This window comes from Heterocephalus glaber, unplaced genomic scaffold (assembly GCF_053883595.1).
Source record: "Heterocephalus glaber isolate CG9 unplaced genomic scaffold, H.glaber_assembly_v1.0 deba00000546, whole genome shotgun sequence".
NCBI lineage: Eukaryota > Metazoa > Chordata > Mammalia > Rodentia > Bathyergidae > Heterocephalus > Heterocephalus glaber.
This window is the reverse complement of record NW_028258147.1, coordinates 37,856,063-37,884,031: the sequence shown is the minus strand read 5'-3', so window position 1 is coordinate 37,884,031 and position 27,969 is coordinate 37,856,063. Positions and strand designations below refer to the sequence as shown.

The 27,969-nt window shown below is 41.6% G+C and overlaps 1 protein-coding gene and 1 non-coding gene across 2 annotated transcripts; both read right to left on the bottom strand.

The window, feature by feature from the left end:
- Positions 1 to 1,548: 1,548 nt before the first annotated feature.
- On the bottom strand, positions 1,549 to 1,874 carry LOC147829683 (Nuclear RNase P). The gene has a single exon (XR_015448824.1).
- A 6,780-nt stretch (positions 1,875 to 8,654) lies between these two features.
- On the bottom strand, positions 8,655 to 27,291 carry Steap4 (STEAP4 metalloreductase). Its single transcript, XM_004862403.3, has 5 exons — positions 27,163 to 27,291; positions 15,857 to 16,314; positions 14,673 to 15,200; positions 13,289 to 13,453; positions 8,655 to 11,974 (listed from the first exon to the last, which is right to left on the bottom strand). Exons 2-5 carry the CDS (start codon positions 16,310 to 16,312, stop codon positions 11,675 to 11,677), a joined length of 1,449 nt encoding a protein of 482 aa, XP_004862460.1. The 5' UTR covers positions 16,313 to 16,314; positions 27,163 to 27,291; the 3' UTR covers positions 8,655 to 11,674.
- Positions 27,292 to 27,969: the final 678 nt, after the last annotated feature.

Sequence of the window (27,969 nt, the reverse complement as noted above, 5' to 3'; positions counted from 1 at the left end):
TAGGAAAATTGTCAGAGGTCCCATATGTCCAGGCATTTTTTGCTATTCATAGACTTCCCTCCTTCTGTACCTCCTGTGCCCCAGCTGAATTCCTCCTCATTTCTATACCTTCAACCACTTCCTCCTTGCCCCTACCTGACCATGAATCAGCCCTCACTACCGACCCCTCTTTCCTTGGTCCTCCACTGTTACATACCCTCCCTTCTGCACCTCACCCTCCCTCACCTGACAACCCATCACCACCAGTCTCCCCTACCCTACCCCATGTACCCTCTGCTCCTCTGGACCAAGCTCCTGCCTTGACAACCCCTATGCCCACCTTTCTCCCTCCACTCCCTCTCACACCTGCTCTGGGCTCTACTTTGGCTCCTCTTTAACCCCTGCCACTCAACTTCTCCTCTGAGAGGTTGCAGGTGTGGAAGGCATCATCCAAGTTCATGTCCCCTTTTCTCTTACTGTCCTCTCCCAGATCACTTGCCACCTTGGCTCCTTCCTCTCTGATCCCTGCACCTACATCCAGGAGTTCCAATACCTAGCTCAAACATATCACCTTACTTGGGACAATGAAAATGTCACCCTCACTTTTACACTCTCCCCTGAGGAGCAGGAACAGGTCTGGGCCTTCCTGCAGGCCTATGCTGATGACTACAATCAGCTCAAACCTCAGCTACAGGATGGAGCCACAGCTGTCCCTGAGTCAGGACTCAATGAGATTTCAACCAGAGAGATCAGGAAAACACCTGTCCTGCCAAGAGCACAAGAGATTACATGATAACCTGCCTCATCCATGGGCTACAGAAAGCAGCCCACAAATCAGTTAACTATGATAAACTTAAGGAGATTAACCAGTCCAAAGATGAAAACCCAGCTCAGTTTATGTCCTGGCTGGTAGCCACTTTAAGAAAGTATACTACCCTTAGTCCAGAGAGCCCAGAGGGACAACTGATCCTCAAAATGTACTTCATTTCCCAATTAGCTCCTGACACTGGAAAAAAGCTCCAAAAGATGGAGGCTTGCCCTCAGACTCCCCAACAGGAATTAATTTCCCAGGGCTTCAGGGTCTACAGCAGCCGGGGTGAGGCTGCTCACCAGCGATACATCTCTGATTTACAGTTACTTGTCTCCACCATAAGAAATCCAAAATCCAGAAAGGATGCCAGCAGGCCATCCAAGGACTCCAATGGGGGAATCTGCCCCCCAGGACCTTGTTTCAGGTGTCAGCAGTCAGGGCACTGGACTTCCAAGCCTTGTCCTACGTCTGGAGGCCCTTTCTGGAGGATGAATTGTCCCATGACAACCAGAATTGCTGTGGGGATCCCCTCCCAGAACACCCCACAAGACAAAACGGCTCTCTAAGACCTAATCGGTTGGGCCTCCACTGACTGACACTCCCTGAAGGGCTCAGATGCCCCCTGGACCTTCACAGCTGCTGAACTTTGGGTAAAGCTTAAGGTGGGAGGTAAGACTGTATCATTCCTGGTCAATATGGGAGTGACTCATTCCACCCACCCTTTGTTCCCAGGCCAGCTCCTTTCAGCTGACATTCCTGTTGTGGGGATTGATGACACCATATCTAGGCTGCTTAAGACTCCCCCACTTCTCTACCAGCTACAAAACCACACATTCTCCCATGCTTCCTTGGTCATCACCACCTGCCCCATCCCACTCCTCTGAAGAGACATCTAACTAAACTGTCTGCCACCTAAACTAGCCCTGGCACCACCTGCTGCCCAGGCTGCTGTCAAGCAGAGCCCCACTCTCTGGGAACTCACCTCCCTTGGGCTCAGGGCCCTAGTCTCATACCTTCCCAAGGGCTGTGGTAGAATGTTGTGACACACTCAGCTTGTAGCCCCACTAATGAGGTTTCCTCCACCTCCTCACCCTCCGCTTGCCCCTCCCTGCTTTGAGCCCTCCTTCCCAATTTCCTCTCCCTCCCTGAGCCCACTTGTTTGGGACACTTCCACCCCCTCTGTTGCCATACACTGTAGCCCCCTCCACATTCCCCTGAAGGACAATCATCCCTACTCAGCCCAACACCAATACCCTCTGTCAGATCAAGCCCTTAGAGGATTAAAGCCCATCATTACATGCCTCCTCAAACATGGTCTCCTCATTCCCACAAACTCTCCCTTCAACATCTCCATCCTTGCTGTTTGTAAAACTGAGCAGTCATACCACCTGGCCCAGCATCTCCATGCTGTCAATCAGATAGTTTTCCCTATCCACCCTATAATCCCCAACCCTTACGCCCTTCTCTTCTCTATCCTCCCCTCCACTACCCATTATTCAGTCCTTGATCTTAAAGATGCTTTCTTCACCATTCTGCTATATCCTGACTCACCGCCCCTCTTTGCTGCCACATGGACAGATCCAGATACCCACCAGTCACAGCAGCTCACTTGGACTGTCCTGCCTGAAGGGTTCCATGACAGCCTTCACTATTTCAGCTAAGCTCTAGCTGACGACCTCCTCTCCTTCCACCCTTCTGCTTCCTGCTTGCTCCCATAAGTTGATGACCTCCTTTTCTGCAGCCTTTCTCCCTGCTCTCGCCACCAGGACACCCTCTCTCTCCTTCAACACCTAGAAGAGAGGGGATATCAAGCGTCTCCCTCCAAAGCCCAAATTTGCTCCCCATCAGTAACATCTCTAGGCATCATCCCTCACAAGCACACCTGAGTACTCCCTCTGCACCCGCAACTGACCACATGTATTTAATTATTCAGATCCCAACTGACCATGGTGCAACAGCTTCTTTTCTTCTTGGGACTCATTGGCAATTTCCGTCTCTGGATTCCAGGTTTTGCAATGTTTACCAAACCCCTTTATGAGTTAACCCAAGGGGGCCCCTCAGACACCTTAGACAACAAGTCATTCCCCCACTCCTCATTCAAAATACCAACACAACACAAATCAACACCTGGCAACCTGCCCTCAGTGTCACAGCAGTGACTGACATGTACCTGGCTGCCAGCAAGACCGCTGTACACATCCACAAGGGGTCTCAGTCAAGGACCAGCACCCCAGGAAGCCCTCTGCTGGCTCTGGGACCAGAGCCACACCTCAAACACCGTCAGCCTACAGTAAATTCATTGTTCTTGGGCAAAAACTGTGTCCAGCTGACAACATGCCTGACTCTTCCTTATAAAAATGTCACAAATAATCTCCCCTACTTCCATTAGACTGACCCAAATCCCAGAGGATATGTGAATGCCTTACTTTTGCGTGTCTTCTCATTTTATTTACTCCTTTCATTCAGTCTGCTTTAATCTTGTACGGTCTCACCTTCGTATTTCCACCCTCAAATCCTATCTTAACTAGATAAAGTTGGCTCTGTAACTTTTCTACCCAGAAGAGACCAAATTGTTTTCTTTCCTTCTCACCCTCCTCCTGTTTGATAATCAATAGAAAGACCTTCTACACCTCCCTTCCCCCTCCCTATGCCCTTTCACCCAGTTAGGCTTCCTTTTCTTTCTCTTTCCAAGCCCTGCAATAGCAGCTGCTCCCCGCTGCTAGTCCCAATTACCTTTACAAGACCTTGCAGTTGACCCATTCCCTGCTGATCCAATGCAATCCATCTTTAGCCGAAGACTGCTGGCTCTGCATTTCCAAGTCAACAGTCAGCTCTACAGCCAGGATGTACAGTACACAGCCAGGTCTGGGCCCTTACCTGTCTTACATATCATCCCCCATGTGAAATGAAGGGCCCACTCCAACTCCTCAACTCCTCCAGTTCCTCTACTTTCCCTCTCATTTTCAAAACAAAAGACCCACCCCCTTGGGTTCAGCACTCTAATTGCTCAGTGCCCTCAGGATTGTTTGCTGGAATTCCTTCTGCCCTGGGGCAGAACATTTCCTTTCTCCCACCCTCAGATTGATTCCCTGGCTTCAGTTCTTCCCTGGATGAAGATCTCGTCGCTGGAGGGATCTCACTCCCGCTCACCCTAGATGAGGCCCACCTGCTCACCCTTCTCCTGGCCCTGTTTGGCTGATGAGCTTCCGCCTTTCACTGATCTTCTCTCAGTCTCCTCCTGGCTATTTCCTGATCTCAATCAATACACACCCTCGGACTAGATCCAGTGCCAGGCCCCTGTCCCGTATGTAGGTTTCCCTTATTCCTATGAGAAATCTGCCACGATCTCCCCTGATTCCACCCCCAGTCCAACTCCTTAGAATCCTTTCTCCTCTGCATCGAGGACCTCCTATTCCAGGGAATCCTCTGTTACTTCTTCTTGGACAAAAGCCACCTTTCTACCCTTCTCCTGATTCTCTGTCTAGCCGCACCAGCAGCCTAACTCCCTTATATATTGCCCTCTTCCCTTTCTACTCACATACATATCCCTGGCCCTCATATTTTCTGCTGGCTTAGCTTCAGCACCCCACCGGGATCAAGCTGCCAGGCTCAGAAAACAGGCAAAAAGTGGTCCTATCAATGGTTAGGAAGGTCTTTTCAAAGCAGGCTGGATGCCCTGGCTTCTCCCCATGTTAGAGCCCCTTGTCCCAATCTTTCTACTATTATTGATTGAGCCACGCATAATAAAGTTTTTGATAGATTTTGTTCAGGAGTGAATGTGATCCATAACATCTAGGCAAGTCCTCCTGACTTCCTACTACACTGCTGTCCCACGGGAGCTTCCGGCTGATCCCTGAGAAGGGCCAGAAGGTCATCATGCTCCTGACACCTCCACTGCCTCTCTCCAAGACTGAACCACCCTTTCTCTCTTTCTTCTCTTCTCTCTCTCCCCACAGGATGCCCATGCTGACCCCAGTCACGCTCAAAGAAGTCATGAGTATCTATATCCCATTCCCTTTCTAAATTCTTTTCTATAACAAAAGAGGCAGGGATGACAGGTCCCCAAGTCAGACCCCTGCCTAAGCAGACCTGATACCTGCATCCACAGGAGGACAGAGATAAGAAGAAGCCAGCAGCTGCCACACTTAACTACAAGAAAGCTGATTCTATGAAAAACCACCACCCTGCTGCTCCTACCACCACCCTGTTTATCAGCCAGCCCCAGGCCACGGGACTCTAAAATTTCCACCTTCTTGACCAATTCCCCTCCCCTACCTAAACTCCTTCATATCAACTGCACAACCCTCCTCTTGGGGCCAATCATCTTTTTGCCCTTGGCCCATCTGCACCCAGACTTTGATAAACTCATTACATGTTGCTTAGATTTTTGCCTGCTTTGGTGCTCTTTATCATGCTTCAGTCTGACCTTACAAGTACAACTAGAATAAGAACCGAGATGCAGCATATAAAGGTACAAGTTCCCAATGAGAAATGTAAGTGTGTTGTATACCTAAAATGTACCAATAAAAGAATTTAAGTAATTGCAGAAAAAAAAAAAGTACAACTAGAAAAACTGGTTGGATGCAAGAGAGAACTTACTAGTAATTGCCCAGTTTGCCCAAAAATGAAAGAGATTTTCTCCTGGTGGCTGTCAACACTGTCATGCACTGCTGGTGGGAAGGAACTCTACTGATGCCCCTTGTGTTGTTGAGAGAGACCCCCACTTTCACTGATTCTACTACTCTGCTCTAAGGAGACAAGAGTAGAAATTCTGTCATTCTTTTTCATCTCTATCTTATCAGTATGAAAGGAAGGGTTTGAGACTAATACGCTGACTGTGCTCTTTAAAAACCTCTTTGACTCTCAAAACTCATGGAGAAGCTTTGATTCCAGTTGATCGTGTTCCAATAGTTTTGTTATATCAGGTCCAGTCTGACAGCCCTTCAGATTTACAAAACTGAGAGAATGGCAGCTATAGGTTATGGGAAATGGGTCTAAACTTTTTTCTTTTAACACTAAGTTTCCTCAACAAACATTAAAGAAATATGTGAAAGATGTTGTGAAATTTCCTCCATGAATCATAAGAACAAATAGTTTTATTCACTAAGTACAGAAAGCATTAAATGGAAACCAGAGCAAAGCAAACATTTGCCTTTCAGCTGTGGGAGGGGAGCTGTACCCTCCTTGACTGCACTTTCAGGTGTCAGGGGACTTTGTCTCCTCTCATTTGGACAAAGCTCTCCTTGGAGCTCCGGAGAGCTGGTGGCCAGACTCCAGTGAGAGGACTGGAATAGGAGTTGCAATGGGCTGAATTCAAGGCAGGAACTGCAAGGCCTACCTCACCACAGCTGTGGAGGCTGTATTGAAATCCACAGGAGTAAACTCAGTGTTGAGAACAGGGTGACAGGACACATTTAAAATGCTAATGAGTTTTGCATTTTAAAAATGTTTCAGAATGTTGCTGCACGTGATTTGGTTAAACCTATCCTAATTCATGAATTAAAGGGGAAATTTTGGAGGACAGTTTGGTATTGGGTTGAGCTGGCATGGCCCTGAAACTTTAGTGGTGTGACATTAGGCTAGGCACTAAGTGTTTAAAACTCAGTGTTTTCTGAAAGATAAGGATAATAAAAGTACTGAAGTAGGATAGAAGAAACAAAGAGAAGTAGGAAGGAGACAAGGAAAGTACAGTTCTAAGGCTTGGCCAAAGTGATCCAAGTTTATCCATATCTTTACTCCATACCTTTATTCCCTAGGCTTGTGTGTTTTATTCCACAGCTTTGTTTATTTTTTTCTGCAGGCCCATCACACTCAAATCCCTTAAAGATACTTAACATCATTGATAAAGCAAGGCCAGCAATCAGACTTTAAGATGAAACTGTTCAAAAGATTAAAAGAATGTTCTTAGGCAAAACTTCTTAGATCACCTATCTTAAAAGATACCTCCAAGGTCACATACATAACCTCAACCCCACACCACAGTGCTTCTCTCTTGAGCACCCTCATCCTGTTTTTTCTCTGATATGTACTTCTTCCACTTTGCCTAACAAATTTGCCTTTGCTTTTCACTGACAGGTCCTGAAATTCTTTTTCTGTGATGAGAGGCAATGAACCTGCTCTGTGGTGATGGTTTGTGTGGAGGGGTTGAGGTCCTCTCCACAACTTTTGGGGATCCTGGTGATTGTACTTTAGAGAATTATGAGGGTTAAATAAGATAATACACATCAGGTTAGCACAGGCTTTTTTTTTTTGCTCATAATATTATGCGATAAACATCATGAAAAGCCTTCCAAGTTTCCCTGGTAGCAGAAAGCATGTACTAAGGACACTTTCAGTCTTGGTTAGAGTAGAGTCAGAGCCAGGAACACTATCCTGCTCTTCTTTATTCTTCTCTCTGACCTATGTCTTTACCCTTGAGCCTCTCTTCTCTCCTATTTGAATCTTATTTGGGAGTCCAGGGTTTGGCCTTGAGCTTGAGGTAAGGTAATAAATTATTTCTTTTCCTAAATTCTACACAGCATATCTTTAGAATGGAGGATTTTTCTAGATTGTGATTGCAGAAAACTGGGAAAGGATCCTGAGGGATATCTGTGGATTCCTGGGGTGTGTGTGTTGGCCAGGGGTGCTGGGACTGATGGTAGTGATGGAAATGGAATACGGTGACCTCTGCATGCAGCACCTTGGGTGCTATTATATCTTAATTTGAGGAGGAGTTCCAGAATCTTTTGAGCTCCTAGAGATGAAATGTATCACACATATTTCATCACTGTGTGTGGCTCTTTTGTGATAGAAGAACAATAAATGCATGAAGAGCTCTTGAATAAATTTTTGGGTAAGGTAGTTTTGAGTATGGGCATTTCCATTTGCTTCCAGCTAGGTTGTCAGTTCTGTATTTATCAGTTTTTTTTGCTGTGTTTTGTTTTGTTTTGGTACCGGAGATCGAACTCAGGTCCTTGTGCTTTCAAGGGAGGCAGTGGAACCACTGAGTTAAACCCCCAGCCCAGCTTTATTTTGTTTTTGAAAGCACAGTCGTACCCACTGAAGATTCAGCTATCCATTTGTGGAGTGTTCAGTGTCAGGTCACGCAGTCTGATCCAGCCTGAAGTTGGGTTGTCAAATCATTAGCTCTTCGTTTCCATTTTTTTTTCTTGTCCCTTCTTTTCTTTCCCCTCTCCTCCTTTTTCCCCTACTCATTTGAACATTTTCCAAAGCTTTTTAAATAAGGAGGGGAAGAGGAGTTGAAGGGAGGAGAGGGGAATGGGAGAAAATGAGGAAGCAAGATGTATCATGTACAGGAGAATGTTACCATTATGTACACCTAATATGTACCAATAAATAAAACCCCCCAAATTCAAATAAATTACAGTTGAATGGGGGGAAGGGAGTGATTCAGTTCCCTTGCTTCTAAGTGTACTATTTTCTTTCTCATAATCAGTTTGTTAATTCTCCTACTAATCCCGTGTTATCTACTAAGATATCATTCTATTGTTAATAAACTTTTCTATACTGCTAAAAACAAAACCAAACCAAACCATTAGCCCTGTCCTGATGGCATCTGCTTGTAAAGGAAACAATCTTTCTCTAATTCTGATAGAAGTCCAGAGTGGGATAGCCTGCCCATTTAGCTAGCTGACCCCTCACCTCACCTCAGGGACACCACAGTACACGGGATACTGGAATGCATGGCCTGGGTGCAGGCAAACAGTACACAGAACTGCCAGCCCATGCGCTGCCCCTGCTTTTCCTTATCCCTGAAAGGAAGTTCTTTCAGTCCTAGATGCTGGAACCACTGGGATGCAAAACCTTTCCATCACTTTCTTTGAAATCTGATGAATCAAAATCAGAATTGAACAAAACCAGAAAATATTTCAAAAGTAATCTTTAATGCATACACATTTACAAAAGTTCATCTTTTTTCAACATGGAGAAAGCATACAAGAACAAATGGTCTATGAATGTAACAAAAATTTTCCTAGAATACAGGAAACATACCAGCAATAAAGAAGTTCAGTCTAACTTTTAAAATGTAGCATAGTTTAGATGTGCCAAAAGGAATAGAGTGCACGTAAAGCACTTATTTCCACCTGCCCTAACTTGTTCTCTGCCTTAGGTAAATTGGAGAAGTCAGCTGTGTTATGATTCAGTTACTTGTTGGCTTTAAGTGTGTCTGAGTTGGTGGGCTGAAGGGAGGCCTGGTCAGGCGAGGTTCCCAGAGAAAAGAACATGGGTGGAACAGGCATCACAAAAGCAGGAACCAAACTTTAATTTCAAGTATAGAACTTATAGTAGTACTTTATCAGTTTAGCTAAGACAAAACATTCTGTGAGACCTTGCAGGCTGTGTGGTAGGTGTACAGTCATCCATGCTGATTCATTATTATCATAACCAACTCCATCGTGTGCCTGCACTATGTGATGGAGTTGTGTTGTCAGGTGCCCTCAAGCACCCTCAGATGCCAGGGCTTTGATACATCTGACAGCAGCCTCCTCCAAAGTGGAGGGAGGGGTGCAGAAAGGAATGGAAGAAAGAAGCTGGCTGTCTCTGGTCAGGAAGTAGGGCTTGGTGCCCTTATGGCTGGGCCAAGGGTCAGGTAATGTAGCCTTTTTGCCCAAACCTAAGGGCTGTTCTTTAACTTAGGCTTGATGGATGACTTTTATTAAGTACTTGGATTGAGCATTTCTCCAAGTCTAGGAAAAGAAGGGCTTATTTTTTACTATGGATAAGTATTTTCCCTAGGTGCAGCATTTTCTACTGTTAGTGATGGGACCGTGACTGTTCCTGCAATGGGAGTGCAGTTAGCTCCAAAGGTTTCCCTAGACCAGTCTGGATGGTATGCGAACGTCACTGTCTCCTCCAGTCAGCCATGCCATGAGTGGCTGTTTGCATAACATGGATGAGTGGTGATGTTTGTCTTCTCACTGATGCCCCAGAGGGAGCCCCACATACCACAGCTGCTCAAAGTCTTTCAGCTTTATGTATCCTTGCTTGGGTTGGTCAAGAATAAATTAAAGGATCATATGCTCTGTGTACCTTTGCAACTATTATTAAGAAAACACAAATTGAAATAAAACCCCAAACCTAAAATGATTTGATGAAACTAATGCCCGCATCTAATGCTAATGGTATTGATAAGATCATTTTACAATTAAATTGGCAGTGCCTAGCACACACTAGAAAACATTCTCTAATTGCATAATTACCATTTTTGGCAAGCATTCTAAGGAGATAATTGATACTATGGAAAAATATTATAAGGCAGAAGATATTTTCTGAATATTTTTTGTTTTAGTATAATATAGATATAGCCTATATGCTCAATTAGGGCAGTGGCTAAAAAGAACCCCCTATTTGCTGTAAAATTAGGTAGCCATTAAATAAATATCTAGGCCACTTAAGACAATGAAGCATTTAAGAAGTGAAGAAGAAAGTAAAATTGAATATATAGTATTGATAGAACCATTTTTAAGTTTTATAGAAAAATACCCTGGATTGTGGGTGATGTCTTAACATATTTTCATCACTGTAAAATGTCGTGTATAATATGTAACAATAAAAGTTAAAAAAGAGAGAGAGAAAAAAATAAATGGTCTTTGTAGATGAAGTAGAAAAGTGCTAAACCCAATGCCTCTTAGTTAGCTAGGTGATATATAAGAAGATTGTGTTTAAGCCTCTTTTTAGCACCACCTGTGAGCTAGGAAGGCTGATCTTGCTGAAGGTCACCTTGGAAAGGGCATTGTCAGCATGGAAAACAGTGAGAACCACCCTACATTCCAGCAAGGATTTGACAATAAACCAAGTCTCATAACAACTGATGTTCACACCTCTCTGCTCTGTAACTGTCCATAATTGTCTCTCATCTATACCTTGGTTAAATTTACATTTTCAGAAAATTTATATAATTTTACTGCTTAAAATTATAACAGACTAAGACTGTAAAAGTTATATCCTTGTATTAGAAATTAATTTCATAGATGACTATTATTGAATAATATCTAGAAAATATAATTTGTAAAGCATTGCACTATAGCTAGGTAATACCAAAACTAATATAGTAAAGTTTGACAATACTTGTTTAGCTTGCTATCTAAAGTTCTGGTTTATTTGAACTTTTTGCACAAGAGTTGCATCAATCCTTCCTTGTTTATTGCATATCGAGAAAAACTCAAAAGGATATCCATTCCAGTCTTACTCAATCTCTCCCACACCCGTTCCTTATACAGGAAAGGGTTGTATAACAGTTATGTAGATTTGGATATATCCAAGGCATGGTCATTTCCAATCAGTTGTGCAATTTTTGTTGTGTCATAAGATAGTTCCCCAGAGAAGCTACCCATAGTGGTAAAAGGGAAACCAAGGTATACATTTAAGTATGGAATTCACTATTGCAGGGCTCTGGGTACAGGTGGTTGGGCAGAGCACCTGCCTAGTATGAGCAAAGCCCCGGGTTTGACCTCAGCACCAAAAATAAAAATTACTGTGCCAATTTGCATCTTTTGTTTCAGACATACCCAGCAAGGCCTGCATTAATGGCCACCATCAGGCTGCTGTTTTCTATCTCTTAACTCAGCCCTTGAATCAGAGCAGGAAGTTGCATGTACTTTTCCTGGATTTTGCAAGACATTAGGTCATGGTGGCTGCCCACAACAAAGAACATTCTTTGTGTGAAACCACAAAGCTAATCTCCATCCTACATGTAGCTCCACTGCCTCCAGAAAAAGAAGCAGTAAGGCCCTGCACTGACTCACCACTAACTCTAGATAAAATTGAATCTGTGAGTTTCTCAAAATTTGGCAAAATTTCCTTCTGTGTTGATAAACTTCAGGTGAAGCTGGGGAAATAAAGCTTTCTTAACTGTGTCCATTTCTTTTCTCTAAACATTTAATACTACAGTTCAGAAGCCCAGGTACATTCAGCTTTGCTTGAAACATCTGATTTTCCAAACAGTGCTGATTTAGAGCACTTTGAGTTCCTTTCCCAACCCTGGCGGATCCGAGTGAGGGTATTGTCTATGCATGGCATGATGAGGATAAACTTGATCACCAGCACTGCGCAGGGAATGATGAGTGCTAAGATATAGGCTGAAGGAAGATACCATCTTAGAGCTGAAGGGCTGAGGAATCTCTTCCCGCCATACACCAGGGTATGGGCTGTGCACAAGGTCAGGGTCAAATAACCCAATTTGGACTATAAACAAACAAACAAACAAAGCATATTGACATTATTTTCATTTAAACCACTAAAAACCAATGAAGTTTATTTGTCAGTAGTCATAAACATTTGAAATCTATAATATTAAGGGTGCTTTGATAAGTGATTAACTGTTTAGGATGGTAAATATTGCATTAAAAAAAAAGATTGTTGCTTAAAAATGGCTTCACCTTAACCTGGCTGCATGGAAAAGTTTCCTTAGGAGGAAACTCCTGTGAATTAGAATAAATAATGTACCTTTCCTTGGTTGCCATTGGTAAACTCTTTTATTTATCATCTTTTCTGGGGGTCAGAGATGACTATGACTTCAAGCTCTCCACTATTATGTAACTGTCCAAAAACAGATGTTACCTATTACACAAAGAGCAATTACCACATTTTACTTTGCAGTTTTTTTTTTTCCGGGGCGGGGTGTGTGTGTGTGAGTGTGTGTGTGTGTGTGTGTGCCACTAAATTCTAAAACTCAGTGTTTGCTTTTGTCTTAATGCCTCAAGTGAAGGCATTATCATGAGCAAATTTTGCTTGCATTTGGTCCTTGGCAGGAACCACAAACTTTGACATCCAAATCTAATTTCAATGACTAATGGTTTATTTTATTACACTGATTCGGAGTGGTTGCACCTCAGAATCATCTGGAGGGCTTGTTAAAACAAACTGCCTCCAGAGCCTATGATTCAGTAGGTCTGGTTGTGGACTGGGGCTTTGTGTGACTAACACGTCTCAGGTGACCCAGAAGCTGATACTGCAGGTGCCATACTTTGAGAATCACTGGTTTACAGGGATAATTGCTAACTGGCTTGAATGAAGTGTCTGTTGGTTGTCGTGCGGGAGAACACAATTTTCCTTCTTACAGACCAGTGATAAGTCCGAAGTGAACGTATCTATCAAATCTCACTTCGAAGATTTTTAACTTTGTTTTTTCAAGGGCTGTCTTTCTTTATGAATATGTCCATATTGTAACTTTAATTTTGTCTTTGGGTTTCTTTTGAGCTTGTACCTAGCACATCTCCAAACACAGAATTTAATAATTCTTGGCATTTTTCACTGTAGAATCTTAGCTGTGGCTCTGGGAGCAGTTGGAAATCATGGCAAGGTGTCCCCATGAGGAAATCAAACCACTACGCCTGTGTGTAACCAGAGCTCAGAATTTTTAGATGTGCATGTTTAGTGAGATTGCTAGAGAAGTGATGGAGCAACTTGAAAAATTAGGCCTTGTACGAGAGATAAATGAGAATATTTGCAAAGCCATGCTCATACTGCAATATTAAATTTAAATTTTCAAATCTTTACCTGCACAAATCTGAACTCTCTCCAGTTGACCATGTTGCTGACAGATGGCAAGGAAGTGATTCCCAGGAGTAAGAACAGAAAAAATCCAAGGATTCCCAAAGATACATATGAATCACTGAGCCAGGCTGTGGAAGTGATAAAGGGATCGTCTTTCTTGTCTATCACCTAAGAAAAAAATTATAAGCAGTTTGTAAAAATACATTTTTTACAAATTGCCCATACTTTAAGGGAACTGAAACATGGGTTATTTGCCCAAAGCAAATTGTATGCATTTCTTGTTGTTCATTTAAAAATAAATGCACTTAGAAATATTTTTGTTAAAAAAGTATGTTCTGCCGGCATTTTATTATAATTCTTGATTCTAGAAGTTGTGTAGGGAGTTTTAATTTACCTTATAAATCCTAAAACAAAGTAAACATAAACCTTCTTTACAAATGGCTTTCTGTACCCCAAACAAAACTGTATGCTCTCAATACATCAGAATTCTATAATTCTACAATATATCATATCTGCTGTATATGCTGATTATTCACACACACAGAGTTTGAGTACTTTCACCTTGATTATGTCATAATATAACAGGGAGTCTCTCATAGCACAGGTTGAGAGAAATCAGGCCCTTGTTGTAGACTCTTTCCTGAGAAATATTCATGTATTTGTTAGAGAAAAAAAAGAATCCCACAGAGGTATCATCAATGAGTTATTGACTCATCACTAAGTCATTGCAGTCTGCACCAGAATCGGTCAAAATCAGGTATTTCTAAACTAGAACTGGCTTAGAGCACTTCCTGTGGGAGGGCTCTAAGACTCCCTAAGCTGATTCTGAGTCTTTAACTATGCATAACATGGTATTTGATATTTGCTCAGAATTGTTTAGTTTTATTATTACTGAAGACAATTTTCTACAAGTCAAAAGCATTCAGGGCATTATAAGCAACCTTTCATGAACTTGTTTGCATTGCTGCAGTGTATTTGAGTAGCCTCTTTACAAGATAGTCAGATTTGACTTCTAAATGTAAGGAGCATGCATAAAAGAAAGGTTTGGAAAAACTTGGGTTTGTATTTATTGACTGCCACCCAAAGGAGTTCAAGTAAGTGTCATTAGGTTTCCGAAGCCCAAAATCTGAAACTTTGTCAGTGTTGCAGTGAGTCCTGGGAATACAGATCTGGATCCAAGTGAGCCTAGGGACCTAACTTGTACTCTCTATAGTTGTGTGAGATTTCAACTGGACTCATTAAAAACGCAGACATGATGTTTTTAATTCTAGTCACCTTAAAAAATATTCTTACAAGAGTCATTTTCTGTAATTGTGAAGCAAAACATGATATAGCAATATTCCTCTTGGATTTGGGAGTAGGAGGATATAAATGAAAAGAGATTTACCTGGGTAGCGGTTATGTTTCTCAACCTCCATCGTACATAATACCGAATAGGAATCACAAGTGTGTAGATGACATGCAGGAAGGCAAACCCCAGGGCTACCAAGCCAAGCTGCTTTCTGCAGAGCATCCAGTGGTTGAGCCAGTGTGGGAATCGGTGGTATTTTGTACCTCGGTAAAGTTGCAGGATGGCAGCAATAACACCAGGGAGGTAAACCAAGGCAAGCAGTACAAGTGCTGTTATTGGAAAGACACGGTTGGGAATGGAAATGGCCAAGCGAAATGTATTATCTTCCTTTTTATTAACATAAGGGTAGATTATGTCTCTTATAACAGAGTAGAAGAAGAAGAAGATACACAGTGCAGCAGACAAATAAAAGGGGAACCTCCACATTGGGAACAGTTGCAAGGGGTAGTTTTCAATTTCCTTGGCTGCCATGAGAGATCCTTGATCCAACGGCGTAAGTCCAAGAGTACGGACAATATCCATCACTCTTTGTTTGGCTTTGGTGTCATTTCCACAGACAAACACCTGGGTTAAAAATAATTAATTCTGTATTGATGCTTGTTCTTTAATAATTATTTTGAAAGTATATATAAACACCATGCAGAATCACATGTAGTAGTGAACTGTGCTGGATAGCTAAGTACCAGGTTGTTAAATGAAGGGTGGTTTTAGGTACATCACACTGACATAAGACTCAATTCTCCACAGTGAGAGTAGTTCAATCTTCCTTCTGCATGTGTAGGTGTCACATTGCTCATGATTGCTTTCAATCTCTGGGCATAAATGAAACCAGTTTTGTACAAGGTAGTGGGACTGCAAAAAGATACCTAACAAGCTGTATTAGCTTGTAGTACAGAAAAGAGGCTTCCAGAGACTGAGGTCATTGCCATTCCATCAAACTAAAAGCTGAGGGTGTAGACACTTTGTTATATTTTTTCCATTAAGTTTATTAGTACATTTTAGGTATACAATACAGTTACATTCATCTGAGGGTGTAGACACTTGGAAATGAATCACAGCAATCAACTACCCTTCATGGTCAAACCCAAGGAAATTATTCTTGGCATATATTAGAAAAATGAAATACTGATTAGACATTTTATTTTGAGATCTTTGGGGTAAGTGCACATTAAAAGAATCACCCTTTAAATAATAGCAGACGGCAATTTACTTAATCTTACCTGTCGACTTGCATCCAGTGCTCCTGACTGGAGGGCCCAGGCTGAGATGGTATTAAATGCTTTTACCACATGGGCTCCTGGCAGCAATTGAGCAAGGTACTCTGCATTAGATTCTGGATACTGATTGATTTTGAGGTTGTTGCTGACATCCACCAATATTTTCCCATTGAGAACCTCAGTTAGTTCTATGAAAAAATTATAGTGGTCCCTGTGGATTGCTATGATTATGATGTCAGACTTCCGGGCTGCTTCTGAATAGCTCAAGACCTCTGTACCACTGGGCAGCAGGCTGGACATCTGGCAGCTTCGACTTCCAAAAACAACAGAATAACCACACTGGAGCATCTTCCATCCCAGAGATCTTCCAAAATCCCCTGTTCCAAAAATACACACAGTCTTTTGCTTTTGTGAAGAATTCATAATAAGAGGAAGTGCATTTGCACAAGGGTTTTCCATTCCTGAAAATAAACCACAAAAATAAAAAATATGAATGGGTGGGGCATGGATAAATTAATTATAATTATATCCAGGAAGTGGTGTAATTAACTGATGTTCTAATCTTCTAATTATTTCAAGTATATTCCTCCCAAAATTAGGCAAGAGCAAAAATTGTCATGTATAGTTTATTTAACAAAATCACCAGTGAAAAACTTTCTGTTGGATAAAGAAATGCTGGATACTGGTGCATGTTTTAAACTATGGACTTATATTGCAATGATAGTATGTTTAGTAAACACTTTTGGTTCCCAATATGGTATTTATATTAACAGATTTTCAAATATTAAGTTTATAGAATGAATCTTTGTATTCTAGAATAATCCTCATTTGATCCATGTGCACTGTATTTTAAAAAGCTGCTAGATCATGTTTGCTAATGTTTTATTTAGGACTTTTGTGTCACTAAATATAAGTGAATTGGCTTATAATTTCTGTGATAATGAGCTCTTGGACAGATTTTTCTCTGAGAATTTTTGGAACCATTATTGTTGTAAATATATAAAAATTATCTGTAATAAGGTTTTATGATACTTAGAAAGCTCTTACCCACCCCACTCACAGTGACCCTCCACATTCACCCTGACATATGAGCAACTTGGGTTACAAGTGGAATTTTGGTTTTAACTTATGAACAAAGTCTTGAGTTATGACCTAAAGGCTGGCTGCTTGTGCTTCCAGATGGTCTCAGATACAGATTTAATCCTTAAAGAGTTTTGGAAGGAAGATTACAGCACCCTTTCCTGTGTGGAGTTAATTGAGAAATCCTGGGCTAATGTCTCTCTAAGGACACTCACATCTGCCTGTGTACAGGAGAAAGACTTTTAAGGCTGTGTAGAGGAGCCTGAGCCTTCAGTTGACCAAATTGACTTACTACATGAAATGGCTATAGAACATATGAATTTATCAAAATGCAGATATAAAAAACAGCTCAGGTGTGAATGCCTCCTCTTCTTTGTAATTCGTTCATAATTTATTTTACTATTTTCTTCTTAAAATGCAACTTGGAAGTTCAGTGTAGCATATTCGGGCTGTTACTCCAATCCTTAAATTTTATTTTCACTCTCAAAACTTTGGAGAAATCACTGAGCAAATGGAAGATGCAAAAATGGTAAAGGGACATTAAAGCATCACTAGTGATTCATTAGTGATTCATTAGGCAATTGGTTATTCCTCATGTATGTTACAGAAACTCTAAGGTTAATACTTTTTTGGCCACATCTTCAGCTCCATTTCAAATCTTCATGGTGCTTTTTCCACTGTCTGAGCTCTATCCAGCTTCCACTGCCTAACAGAAACTCAATTTTGGTCCTCATCTTATATTCCTTGATTTTTGTCCTGGGGCTACTCATGTGCTTGTATAGCTCTCAGTACTACAGTCCAACAAGAGCAGGATTCCATGGATAAACTATTCTCCTTTATTCTGGTGCACAATTTTGTTTTTTGTTTTCTTTTTTGAGAGAGTCTTGCTATGTAGTTCAGGCTGGCCTCAATTTAGCAGTGATCCTCCTGCCTCAGCCTCCTGAGTGCTGGGATTACAAGTGTGCACCACCATGCTGGACTTGCCTGGCACCCAGTTCTGACATGTTTCTTAAGGCTCCTTATATGACACAGGGGAACAGAGCACTGGCCAACTGTAGCTGTGGCCAGCTTAACTCATGCTTGTATTGTCTTTCCCCTGTTTCCTCATCCTCTGCCCCCACTTCTAGTTCCTTAGTATCATTTCCTTAATAAATTAACTGCACAGAGCCCTTGCTCACAAGATAATTCAGAAAAATACAATACTTTGATGATGTTTTTAAGAAATGAAAATTACTTGGCCAGGCATGGCCATGCACGCCTGTCACCCCAGCACTTGGGAGGCTGAGGCTAGGGGACTGCCATGAGTTAGAGGCCAGCCTGGGCTACCCGTGAGTTATTCAAGCTCAGCCTGAACTACATAGTGAGACCCTGTCTCAAACAAACAAGCAAACAACCAAAAAACAAAAAAACTACCATCACATGTAAAGTTACCACAATTGGAATATGAAATAAATAACGTAAAAAACAAAAATTCTGGTGATTCTTTGGAATAATTTAATTTTGAACTCTTGGGAAAATATCCTAATAATAGAATTCACAAAAATGGATGTAGACATACTGTGCACTACAAGGGAGATCAAGTGAAGAATGCATTTTACAATAAGTATTATGTAAAGAAAGCTGTTATATTCATGGCAGAAACAGTTGTAATTCAAAATAGCTGTGCATTATCATAAATTCATGGAACTAGTAAGATTTCTTGTTCCAAGACTTTAAAAAAAGGCTTCAATGGAAAAAATAAAGAAAATAATAAGATAGGTGGTAAATAGGAAGAAGACTTACTAAGAAAAGATGGATTAAAATAGAACATAACATACTGTGGTCTTCCCTTTCCTTCAGCCCCGTGGGCACCCCATAAGCCTCAGGTGTGTAATAGCATATGCAATAGGTATGTCTCTCGGCCTGCAAGGTTTTGAGGACATGTCCCTCCCATGGAAGCACATTCTAGCAGTTCTGGGGAGGATGCCACGTTGATGCAGTCCTCCCATGGGACTGTTACATAGATCCAGGGTCAGCCCCCCAGGGACGCAGATGCAAAGCAGCAGTTGCCACTGAGAATCGTGTAAATGTGAGTCACACCCGTGGAACCAGGAGTCGAACCAAGTGCAGCCTGCAGGGATATTCCCAACAAGGCCTCCCTGAGAGGATGTCAGGGCCAGGCAGGCGTGTGGATACCCGCTTTCCTCATCTCCCAGAGGGCAGAGAGGCCTAGGCCACTTCCAGGCTTTTTTGAGGATTCCAGCATTTGAAACACATGGAAATGTTCAAATAGAATTACAAAAATTATACACTTTAAATGCTTATGTTTAACAAATCAGTGCTTACAAAAACTTCCCGAAGTTTATATATATATATACATACATATATATATATATACACACACACACATACATATATATGATTATAGATTAGCAGGGACTTCAAGAGACAGTAAAGGTGGGCTCTGTCCACCCTTCTCCTGGTTCCCCTCCAGTGGGAGTCTTTACACAAGTATGGTGCAATATCCCACCAGGACACCGACACACGTACAACGTACATGTGCATTTCCACGTCATCGTATCTCAGGTGTGCATTTGAATGCTCACTGCTGCACTTTAACACCATGAAGATACCCTCATCCTCCATAGCCATACCCTCCCTCTCCCCATGTCAGCTTCAGCCCCAGCAGGCTGTTCATCTGTTTGCACAATTTTGCCATTTCAAGAATGTTACATCAACGAACACACACTGTGTAAGACTTTTTGGACTGGCATTTCTTTACTCAGTGTGACGCCTTTGAGATTTATCTGAGATGCTGTGTGTATTGTGTTTTTATTTTATTTATATGTGTACCATTGTTTGTTGATTGAATCCCAGACCACAGAGTACATCCGCAGCGCTGTTTAACTCTTTATCTAATACAGGGCATTTTGATAGTTTCCAGTTTTGAGCATTGCAAACAAAGTTGCCATGAACAGTCCTGTATAGATTTTTGCATGAAAATAAGCTTTCATTCTCCTGGGATAAAGGGCCAGCAGTGCAATTGCTAGGTCATCTGGTAAGTATACATTTAGCTTTATATGAAACTGCCGTACTGTTTTCCAGAGTGGCTGCACTGTGGTAGCAACATGTGAGTAGGAGCATTTCTTAGCTATTCTGATATTTCATTGTGGTTTCAATTTGCATTTCTCCAATGGCTAATAATGCTGAACATGTTTTTACATGATCTCTTGCCATCTGCAAGTCCTCTTTGGTGAGACAGTTCTCTATGTCTTTTGCTCATTTTCTAAGTGAATATATATTTTAGCTTTGGGTTTTGATTATTTTTATATAGTTTAAAAATGAGTCCTTTGAGCCCATAGCTTGTTTTATTTATTATGTCTTATTAGGTTCTTTCACAGAATAAGACTTTTAATTTATTTATTTATTTTTTGGAAAAAAGTTTTTAAATTTGATGATGTCAGCCAGGAATGGTGGCACATGCCTGTAATCCTAGTACTTGGGAGGCTGAGACAAGCCTGTGAGTCCAAGGCCAGCCTGGGTTACATAGTGAGTTCAAGGCCAGCCTGAACTACATAGTGAGACCCTGTCTCAAAAAAAAAACAAAAAAAGATAATGTTCAGTTTACTTTTGATATTTAAAAACTCATTTGAAGTCCTAAGACTTATATATTTTTTCTAAAAGTTTAAATTTTACACATTAATCCATGATCCATTTTTAGTTAATTTTTGTGTAACAGTGCTATCTTGTAATTCATTGAAAATACTGTACTTCATTGAATTGTTTTTGCACCTTTGTAAAATATTCATTGTTGGGCTGGGGATGCAGCTCAATTGGAGAGCACTTGCCTAGAATGCATAAGGCCTTCAGTTTGATTTTCAGCACACACACACACACACACACACACAAACACACAATAGTCAATTGTTCATGTAGGTGTGGGTTAGTTTCTGGGTTCTCTATTCTGTTCCATCGATCCAAATATCTGTTCCTATTCTAATACCACATGATGTCAATGGCTATAGCTATATAATATCTTAAACTTAGGTACAGTGATTCTCTCTACTATATTCTTTTTCAAAATTATTATAGCCATTCTAGTTTCTTCTCTTTTCCATATAAGGTTTAGAATAATCATATGTAATCCTTATACTTAGAAAATCCAATGTCTTAAAAATACTCCAAACAAAACGAAGTAGTTAAGTTTATTGGTTTAAATAAACAACTGAAGATTTGTTTCTGAAAAACAAATTATTTCAATTGTTTTGTGAGACAATGTTATTCATACCATAACAACCTAATTTACTCAGAGAGGTGGGGTGCCTCTCTCTCTCCCTCCCAGTCATATGGGGGAATGAACAGAGGGCCTTCACATGGAGCCTCAGCCCTCGTCCTTTAAAAATTTTAAAATTTCTTTTATCTTATTTTGAGACAAGGTTTCACCAAGTTGCCTAAACTGGGATTGAATTTATAATCCTGCTTCAGTCTCCCAGAGTGCTGGGCTTATATGTGTATACCGCCACACCTGGTTTGAGGTTGATTTTTATGTTAGCCAATAAAATGACACAAAAGAAAATAGTAATCAACAAGATCACAACTGAGGATAACCTTTACATCACTGTTCTTTGTCACTGTTGCACTGACATGGCTGGCTCAATGTCCTGAATTGATTGTAAATGTTTACCTTTCAGGGTCATTTTGACTTTGGGGAAGAGTCAGAACATGCATGATGCCAGATTTGGTGACTAAGGTGGAGGCGGACACAGTGCAACATTTTTAGGGGCCTGCCTTTGTATCAGAGGAGACTCTGAGGGAGCATTCACTATGTTTTTAATCACCCCTTGTAAAAAACACTCAAGAAATAAGACTTTCAGAACTTCTTAGACAGTGGCAAGAATGATGGGATATGTACGTTTGAAGAGGGGGAGCATTTTGAGGGGGACTAATGGCAATGCAGCTTTGAGTGTAATAAATTAAAAAACTTAAATATTCACTGCAGGTTTTTTTTTTTGTACTGGATTGAACTCAGGACCTTGCACTTGTGAGACAGGTGTGGTGCCACTTGGCCCCTCACTGCAGTTTTTACTTCCACACAAATTCTTGATCACTAGCTGGATAGCAGTGATGCCCCGTGCTGTAACTACATTGATTCTATAGCAACATCTCACTACCACCAAGTTAGCTGTGACAGTGAGGTATGATGCACGTTTATTAACGATTCCAATTGTACTTCACAGAAAAATTAAGTTCTTTGTTGCTTTTCGAGTTCAACTCAAAATTTCATTCATACATGTTGCTGCATTTGGATATCAGCAGCATCTGATGAGATAAATTAAGAGGCGTTTATGATTTTGTGGCCAAGAATCTCATCGTGTAAGTTCATTAGCTGCTGTCTAGGCTGGTCAATTCCATTTAATTCAATCCTGGTGCACATGACAAGGTCACTGATCCAGTCATGTCTGGGATAATTTACAGTGGCCTCACCTCACATTCTTAATCCTGAACAACTCACAAAGCTGGGGTTCACCAAAGATTTGGCACTAGGACCAGGACCAGTAGATTGCCACTATTAGGTAAACCAATCTAGCCTGCTGATTTTGTGGTATTTTTTTGTGATTTTATACATTGCACAATTATTTGCTTAACTTGATGGTCTGCAACAATCTACTTAAGGTTTAATGTCAATTAGGGGGTTTTGCTTTTCTAGGTCTGCTGTAGTCAGAGACATCTGGGAAGTGTTTTGATAATTTTAATTAACTTAGTTCAAACAAAATTTCCTATGAATGGGCATGTGTCTTCTTCATATTAAGGTCGCTGGGAACTATGTACATATGAAAACTGCCACTGTAGTTTAGGGATAGAGCAGTTTTGCAGTGGCTTTGACCCTGTCCTGTAAGCCTCGCTGCAGGGAACTCCATTCTGTGTCAGAGTATCTCCTTACTACTTCCCGAAGTACTCAGGCCCTCTCCTACACTAAGCATGTACTCTACCACTCAGCTACATCCCTGAGATTTTAGTCTCAGCCCCTTTCAGTGGTATGGTTGGAGATGCCTTGCCAGCTGCAAGCTTGAAATCTTCCCTGGTGTGAGTATTTGAACCATGAAAATCACCCAGTGCTACAAATCGGGACTTTTCTTTTTCTTTAGCCAGGTAAAGTGCATTGTTGGCTGTTTCCCTGTCTCTCACCCCTTCTCACCAAAACTATGGCAGCCTGCTCAAGGCGATGGGAGGGTAATTGGGCTGGCAGGGTGATACCACTTTTCCCATTGTGACTATACATTAGGCCTGAATCTCTTTCCTTAGAGGCCTCCCTTCCCTGAAGGCTTCTAAGTTCTTTATGAAAATGGAATTCATGTGGTTATCACATCGCAGCAGAAGTCCTAGGCCCTGTCCATCTACCTACAGAGCTGAGATAGTTTTGGCTGTAAAACTGATCTATTTAGACTCTTGTTTCCCTTATGGAAATAGATACAGGGAACATTTTGTTCATAGTGCACCACTATCCCCAAACACAATCTTCTAGTTTTCCAAGTATGCCTGAAGGGTAGGGTGAACACACTTTAGCACCTCAATCTAGGAAAAGTGTGCAATTGGAACACTTTTATTATTAACTATAATAACTCCTTTGCCAACCTAACTTCTTTTTCCTCAACCTACTCTTTAAATGAGATAGAATCAAAAGTATTCTTTTAGAATGCTAAGTATTATAGTTGTAAATTTATTTTAAAAACATGCCCAGTGTAGCAACATAATAAGGTTACTAAAGAAAAGGAAAATGAAACGGCAAGTTTCCTACTGTTTCTTCTACTTAAAGTAACTACAACATTTGAGCTATTTATATGTACTGTACCATACAAAGTAATCTCATACTTTTCCCCCAAATGTTGGGTAGCTAGGATCTGGACTTTGACATTGCACTCTGATCCTGTTAACTAATCCAGTGCAGGCAGCACCCATACTCAGGTACTCTGTCCATAACTGCCAGTAACTGCCAAAGATTTTTTGGTGTTATCTCCAATTACTTGGCATTACTTCATGTTTTCAGCAGAGATTTACTGAACAGCCTCTATGCTGTACAACAGGGATAAAGTGATAATGTAGCCTCTCGGAGAGGCTGGAGACCCAGAGGAGGGACACTCCCAGGACTTGTCCTGGGAAACAGGACAAGATAGTTTACCAAAGCCTGTTCCATTGTTTTGGCCACCATTTAATTTGGGCTTAAAGTTTCCTATATATATATATATATATATAACAATAAGAGATGCATCATCAGTGCTGAACTGTGAATTATCCCCTCCTATTTAGAGTCTACAGTGCTGAGGCCATTCACACATTGCAGTTCTTCGAGGAGCCTCAGAGCCACTCTTAATGCAGCTTTTCTTCTTTAATTGAATGCTGAGGCCCAAAAGAATATCTAGTTTATGTTTTACTAATGACTCTTTAAGAAACAGGGGATATAGTTAAGTCACATCTTGGGTGTCTTTTTATTCAGACTTATAGTTCCTTACTTTTCAAAATTATCTTTTGAGCACATTTTCCTTTAAGATGAAAAGTGAACTTTATTTTATTCTGAGATTAGGACTGACCATATAATCTACACATAAAGGAAACATAGCTCTCAAAATAACTTTCCAGAAGTATGTGACTGTCAAAGTACAATGTGGTAAAACCTCTCTCCACATGGCTAAATATACTCTTCTAGAATATTGCAGAGAGAAATTTAGAATAGGATGTCAATGTCCTGCCTGGTTAATTAGAATGGAGTTTTTTTTTTTTTTTTTTTTGGTGGCCTAATGCATTCTTTCTGAAGTGATGTGTTTCTGAACGGTAACCTTCAAACAGCATGTACATTCTCTGTTCTTTAAATGCCTTACTGGCTTTGAAAGAACAAATTGTTTATACATACAGACCAAGTATATTTTATCATATTGTTTTAAGCATTAATTATCCTTTAGCTATTTATTTAGTTTTATTCCTTGCAGAACTGATTTCTTCTTTGGTTTTGTTTTGTTTTTGGTACCGGGGATCGAACTCAGGACCTTGCACTTTCAAGGCAGGCGTGGTGTCACTGAGCTAAATCCACACCCCTGAACTGATTTCTTCTTAACAAAAGAAAAGTGTTAGTTTAAGCCATTTTGGAAAATGTTGTAAAAAAACACTGAAAGAATTTTGAGTAGGTTTAACATATCATGTGGAACTCCTCAGGAAGTCTTCACAGTGAACTATTTATTCCCATTGAATCTGTAAAGCAGAGTCAAACAGTTTGTCTTTGTAAATCTTATTTCTATTATTTTCTAGCTGAAGCTTTAAAAAAATCCCAAAATCCCACCCAGAAAAATTTATTAATCACTGTATTCTAGAGTCTCATAGCAGGGCTTATGGGTAGATGTAGCTGTAGGCGCTTAACAAATGACTTCTTCTGTGCAGACAGCCTGGAGAAACTAGCTACAAGGTGCCCTAGAAAGTCCCGGAGCTTTGACGGGCTGCTGTACTGTAGGGTTTTTGTTTGGCTGATAGTTTGTCAGTCTTCCTAAGATTTTCTAAGGAAATGATTTCTAAATAGCAGTTGATAAAAGTGCCTAAATTACTTATGATGAGAAGTAGATGGTGAGGATCATGAAACACTGAAATGTGTCTCTGAGGCTGGCTGCAGATCGGCTCCTTAGACCTTGAAAGGAGAAGCTGTGTCCATTTAATAGCGCCATTGCTGATTGTAGGGTGGTTTAGGGGTAGCCTTTTAAAAGATAAAGCAACACAGAATGATTGCTCAGGGCTGCTCCAACTTTAAATTTGTAAAAGTTGTTTACAACATTGTGCAAGGCTTAGGATTTCCAATTTACTTACAGATTAATAAGAATCTGTTTTAGTTCCTTCTAAACAATAGTCAGCAAGCTTAAGCAAGGCCGATGTCTAGAAATCATTCCTAAATTAGGGGTCAGGCCTTGTATATGTTGTTTTCTGAGCCTCCAGTTGCTCTCTGAACTTCAGTAAAACCATAAATGCTGTCAAACGGAGAAAGTGCTGCGACCCAATTTCTCTGTACATGTGTACCATTTGCTTTACAGCCTCAAGCCTGAGCCTGATGATAGGAGGTGCTTCACTCTGCTTTTGGGCTGGCTGTGCTTACCATGCAAGTGGAATCCATGCAGGTAGAGCCTTGCATGGTGCTAAATCACAGACTTCTGAAAAACCTGGGGCCTTGCAAAAGTTACTGCTTCAAATAAATGTGGCATTTTATAAAACTGCACACACTATATCAGAAAAAAATATTCTTTTATGTGAGTGACATTTATATGACTGCCATTTATAGAGAATAAGACAGTCTCACACAGCAAGGCTGAAGAGTGGCTTTGAAAGCTGAGAGTATTCTCCAAACCCTAAATGTGCTAGGGCTTCAGGACGCTCCTGTGGGCAATGCTCTTCACAGCTGAGAAGTTTCCTTAGGAAAATGAACCCGTGTCATTACAAAAAAGTAATTACTCAGCTATACCCGTAGCATTGATGAACTTTCCAACACATATCAAAACTGCAGTTTCTCAAGTCACAGGGCTTTTCTCCCTGTTAAGCGTTGGGCTTTGTGGATCACCTGAATCAACAGCCTTTCAGTTTACATCTGTGGAAACTGAGGCTGGACACGGCTTCTAGTTGGAACCAAGAATAGCATTCTCCATGCCTTCTCGCATGCTCCTTAGGGTTCATTTTCCACTACACCAGTCATTTTTCAGAGAAAGTGCTCAAGTTAACCATCCAGAGAACAAAGCTACCTTCCACCTGTCTCCGGACAGAGAAGTGAGGCTTTAGTTCCTTTTCATTGTAAATTACAATCTAAGCAATATTTCTCTGGAAAAGCAATTATTAAATTGCTTAAGGAAATTTAGATCCAGATCAAAGAGGGTACAGTCGGGACAAACAATCAGCCTCAGATAGAACAGACTGCCAACCCCCATTTCTTGTCTCCCTTCTGATCGGCACCAAAGATTCGCGCCAACCCAGAAGCGAGACACAGAGAGAATCCGACCTCCCGCACTCTGCACGGGATGCTGCCCCTGAGCAATGAGAGTTCAGGGCGCCGGGAGCGCGAACGCCCTAGGCACTGCGCCCAGCAGCCTGGCGGACCTCCGGGAGGGGCGCCGGGGAGCGAGCGGGAAGGAGCCGGCGAACTCTCAGGGCCCGCGAGCTCGGGGCGGGGACCTGGAACCTGGGACACCGGGCTGGAAGCGGGCGGAGGCGCCCACCCGAGGGAACTTTACCTGGGAGGCCTGGTCCGGCGCGGCGGGAGGCGGGAGGAAGCGCAGCTCGGCTCGGGCTGGCGCCCGCTCGCTCCGCGGTTATAAGAAGCCCAGGAGCGGAGGGAGGGCCCGCTAGATTTCGCAAGAGAAGCGGTGAAGAAAGGTTTCCAGGAAGTGTTCAAGCTGGGAATCCCAGACAGCCTGAGGAACCAGAACATCCTGTGCTGCTCTGGTTGCAGATGTTACCCGGGCCTTGATAGCACCCGCCCCAGCCTTGGATCTGGGGGTGCAGCCAGCTGATGGGAGCTTGGGGAGGCCGAGAAACCCCGAGCTGGGCTCCTGGCAGAGCTCTCCTGGCATCTGGTTCAGAGGGAAATGTTCTATGTTCTCCGCAGAAAGCCCTGGCTTCTCAATGGGGCTCAAAGCTGGGATGACCTTGAGTTTTCGGGTCTTAATTGAGGTAGACAAGTCATTGAATGTATGCACCTTACATACATTTGCCCCCTTTTATCTCAGGGGACTGTGCTAGGGCCCCTGCTAATTCCAAACTCCATGGACACTGAAGCCCGTGTGCAACATATACGCATCCTCTTGTATAATTTAACTCATCTCTAGATTATCTCTAGATTATCATGTATACATAGTACGATGTAAATACTATTTAAATAGGTGTTACCCTGCATTGGGGAATAATGACAAAAGTGTCTGCATGTTCGGTACAGGTTAAAATGTTTTTCTAAATATTTTTGAGGTGTAGTTGGTTGAACCCAAAGATGTGGGACCCCCAGCCGTCGAACCCACAGTGTGGAGGGCCGACTGCCTGTATAG

Coding starts and splice junctions, on each gene's coding strand:
- Steap4 (XM_004862403.3), bottom strand. CDS start 16,312: ATGGAAAACCCTTGTGCAAATGCACTTCCTCTTATTATGAATTCTTCA. Junction 15,201..15,856: donor CACTGGATGCAAGTCGACAG/GTAAGATTAAGT, acceptor TTTTTAACCCAG/GTGTTTGTCTGTGGAAATGA. Junction 11,975..13,288: donor GAGAGTTCAGATTTGTGCAG/GTAAAGATTTGA, acceptor GTTTGTTTATAG/TCCAAATTGGGTTATTTGAC.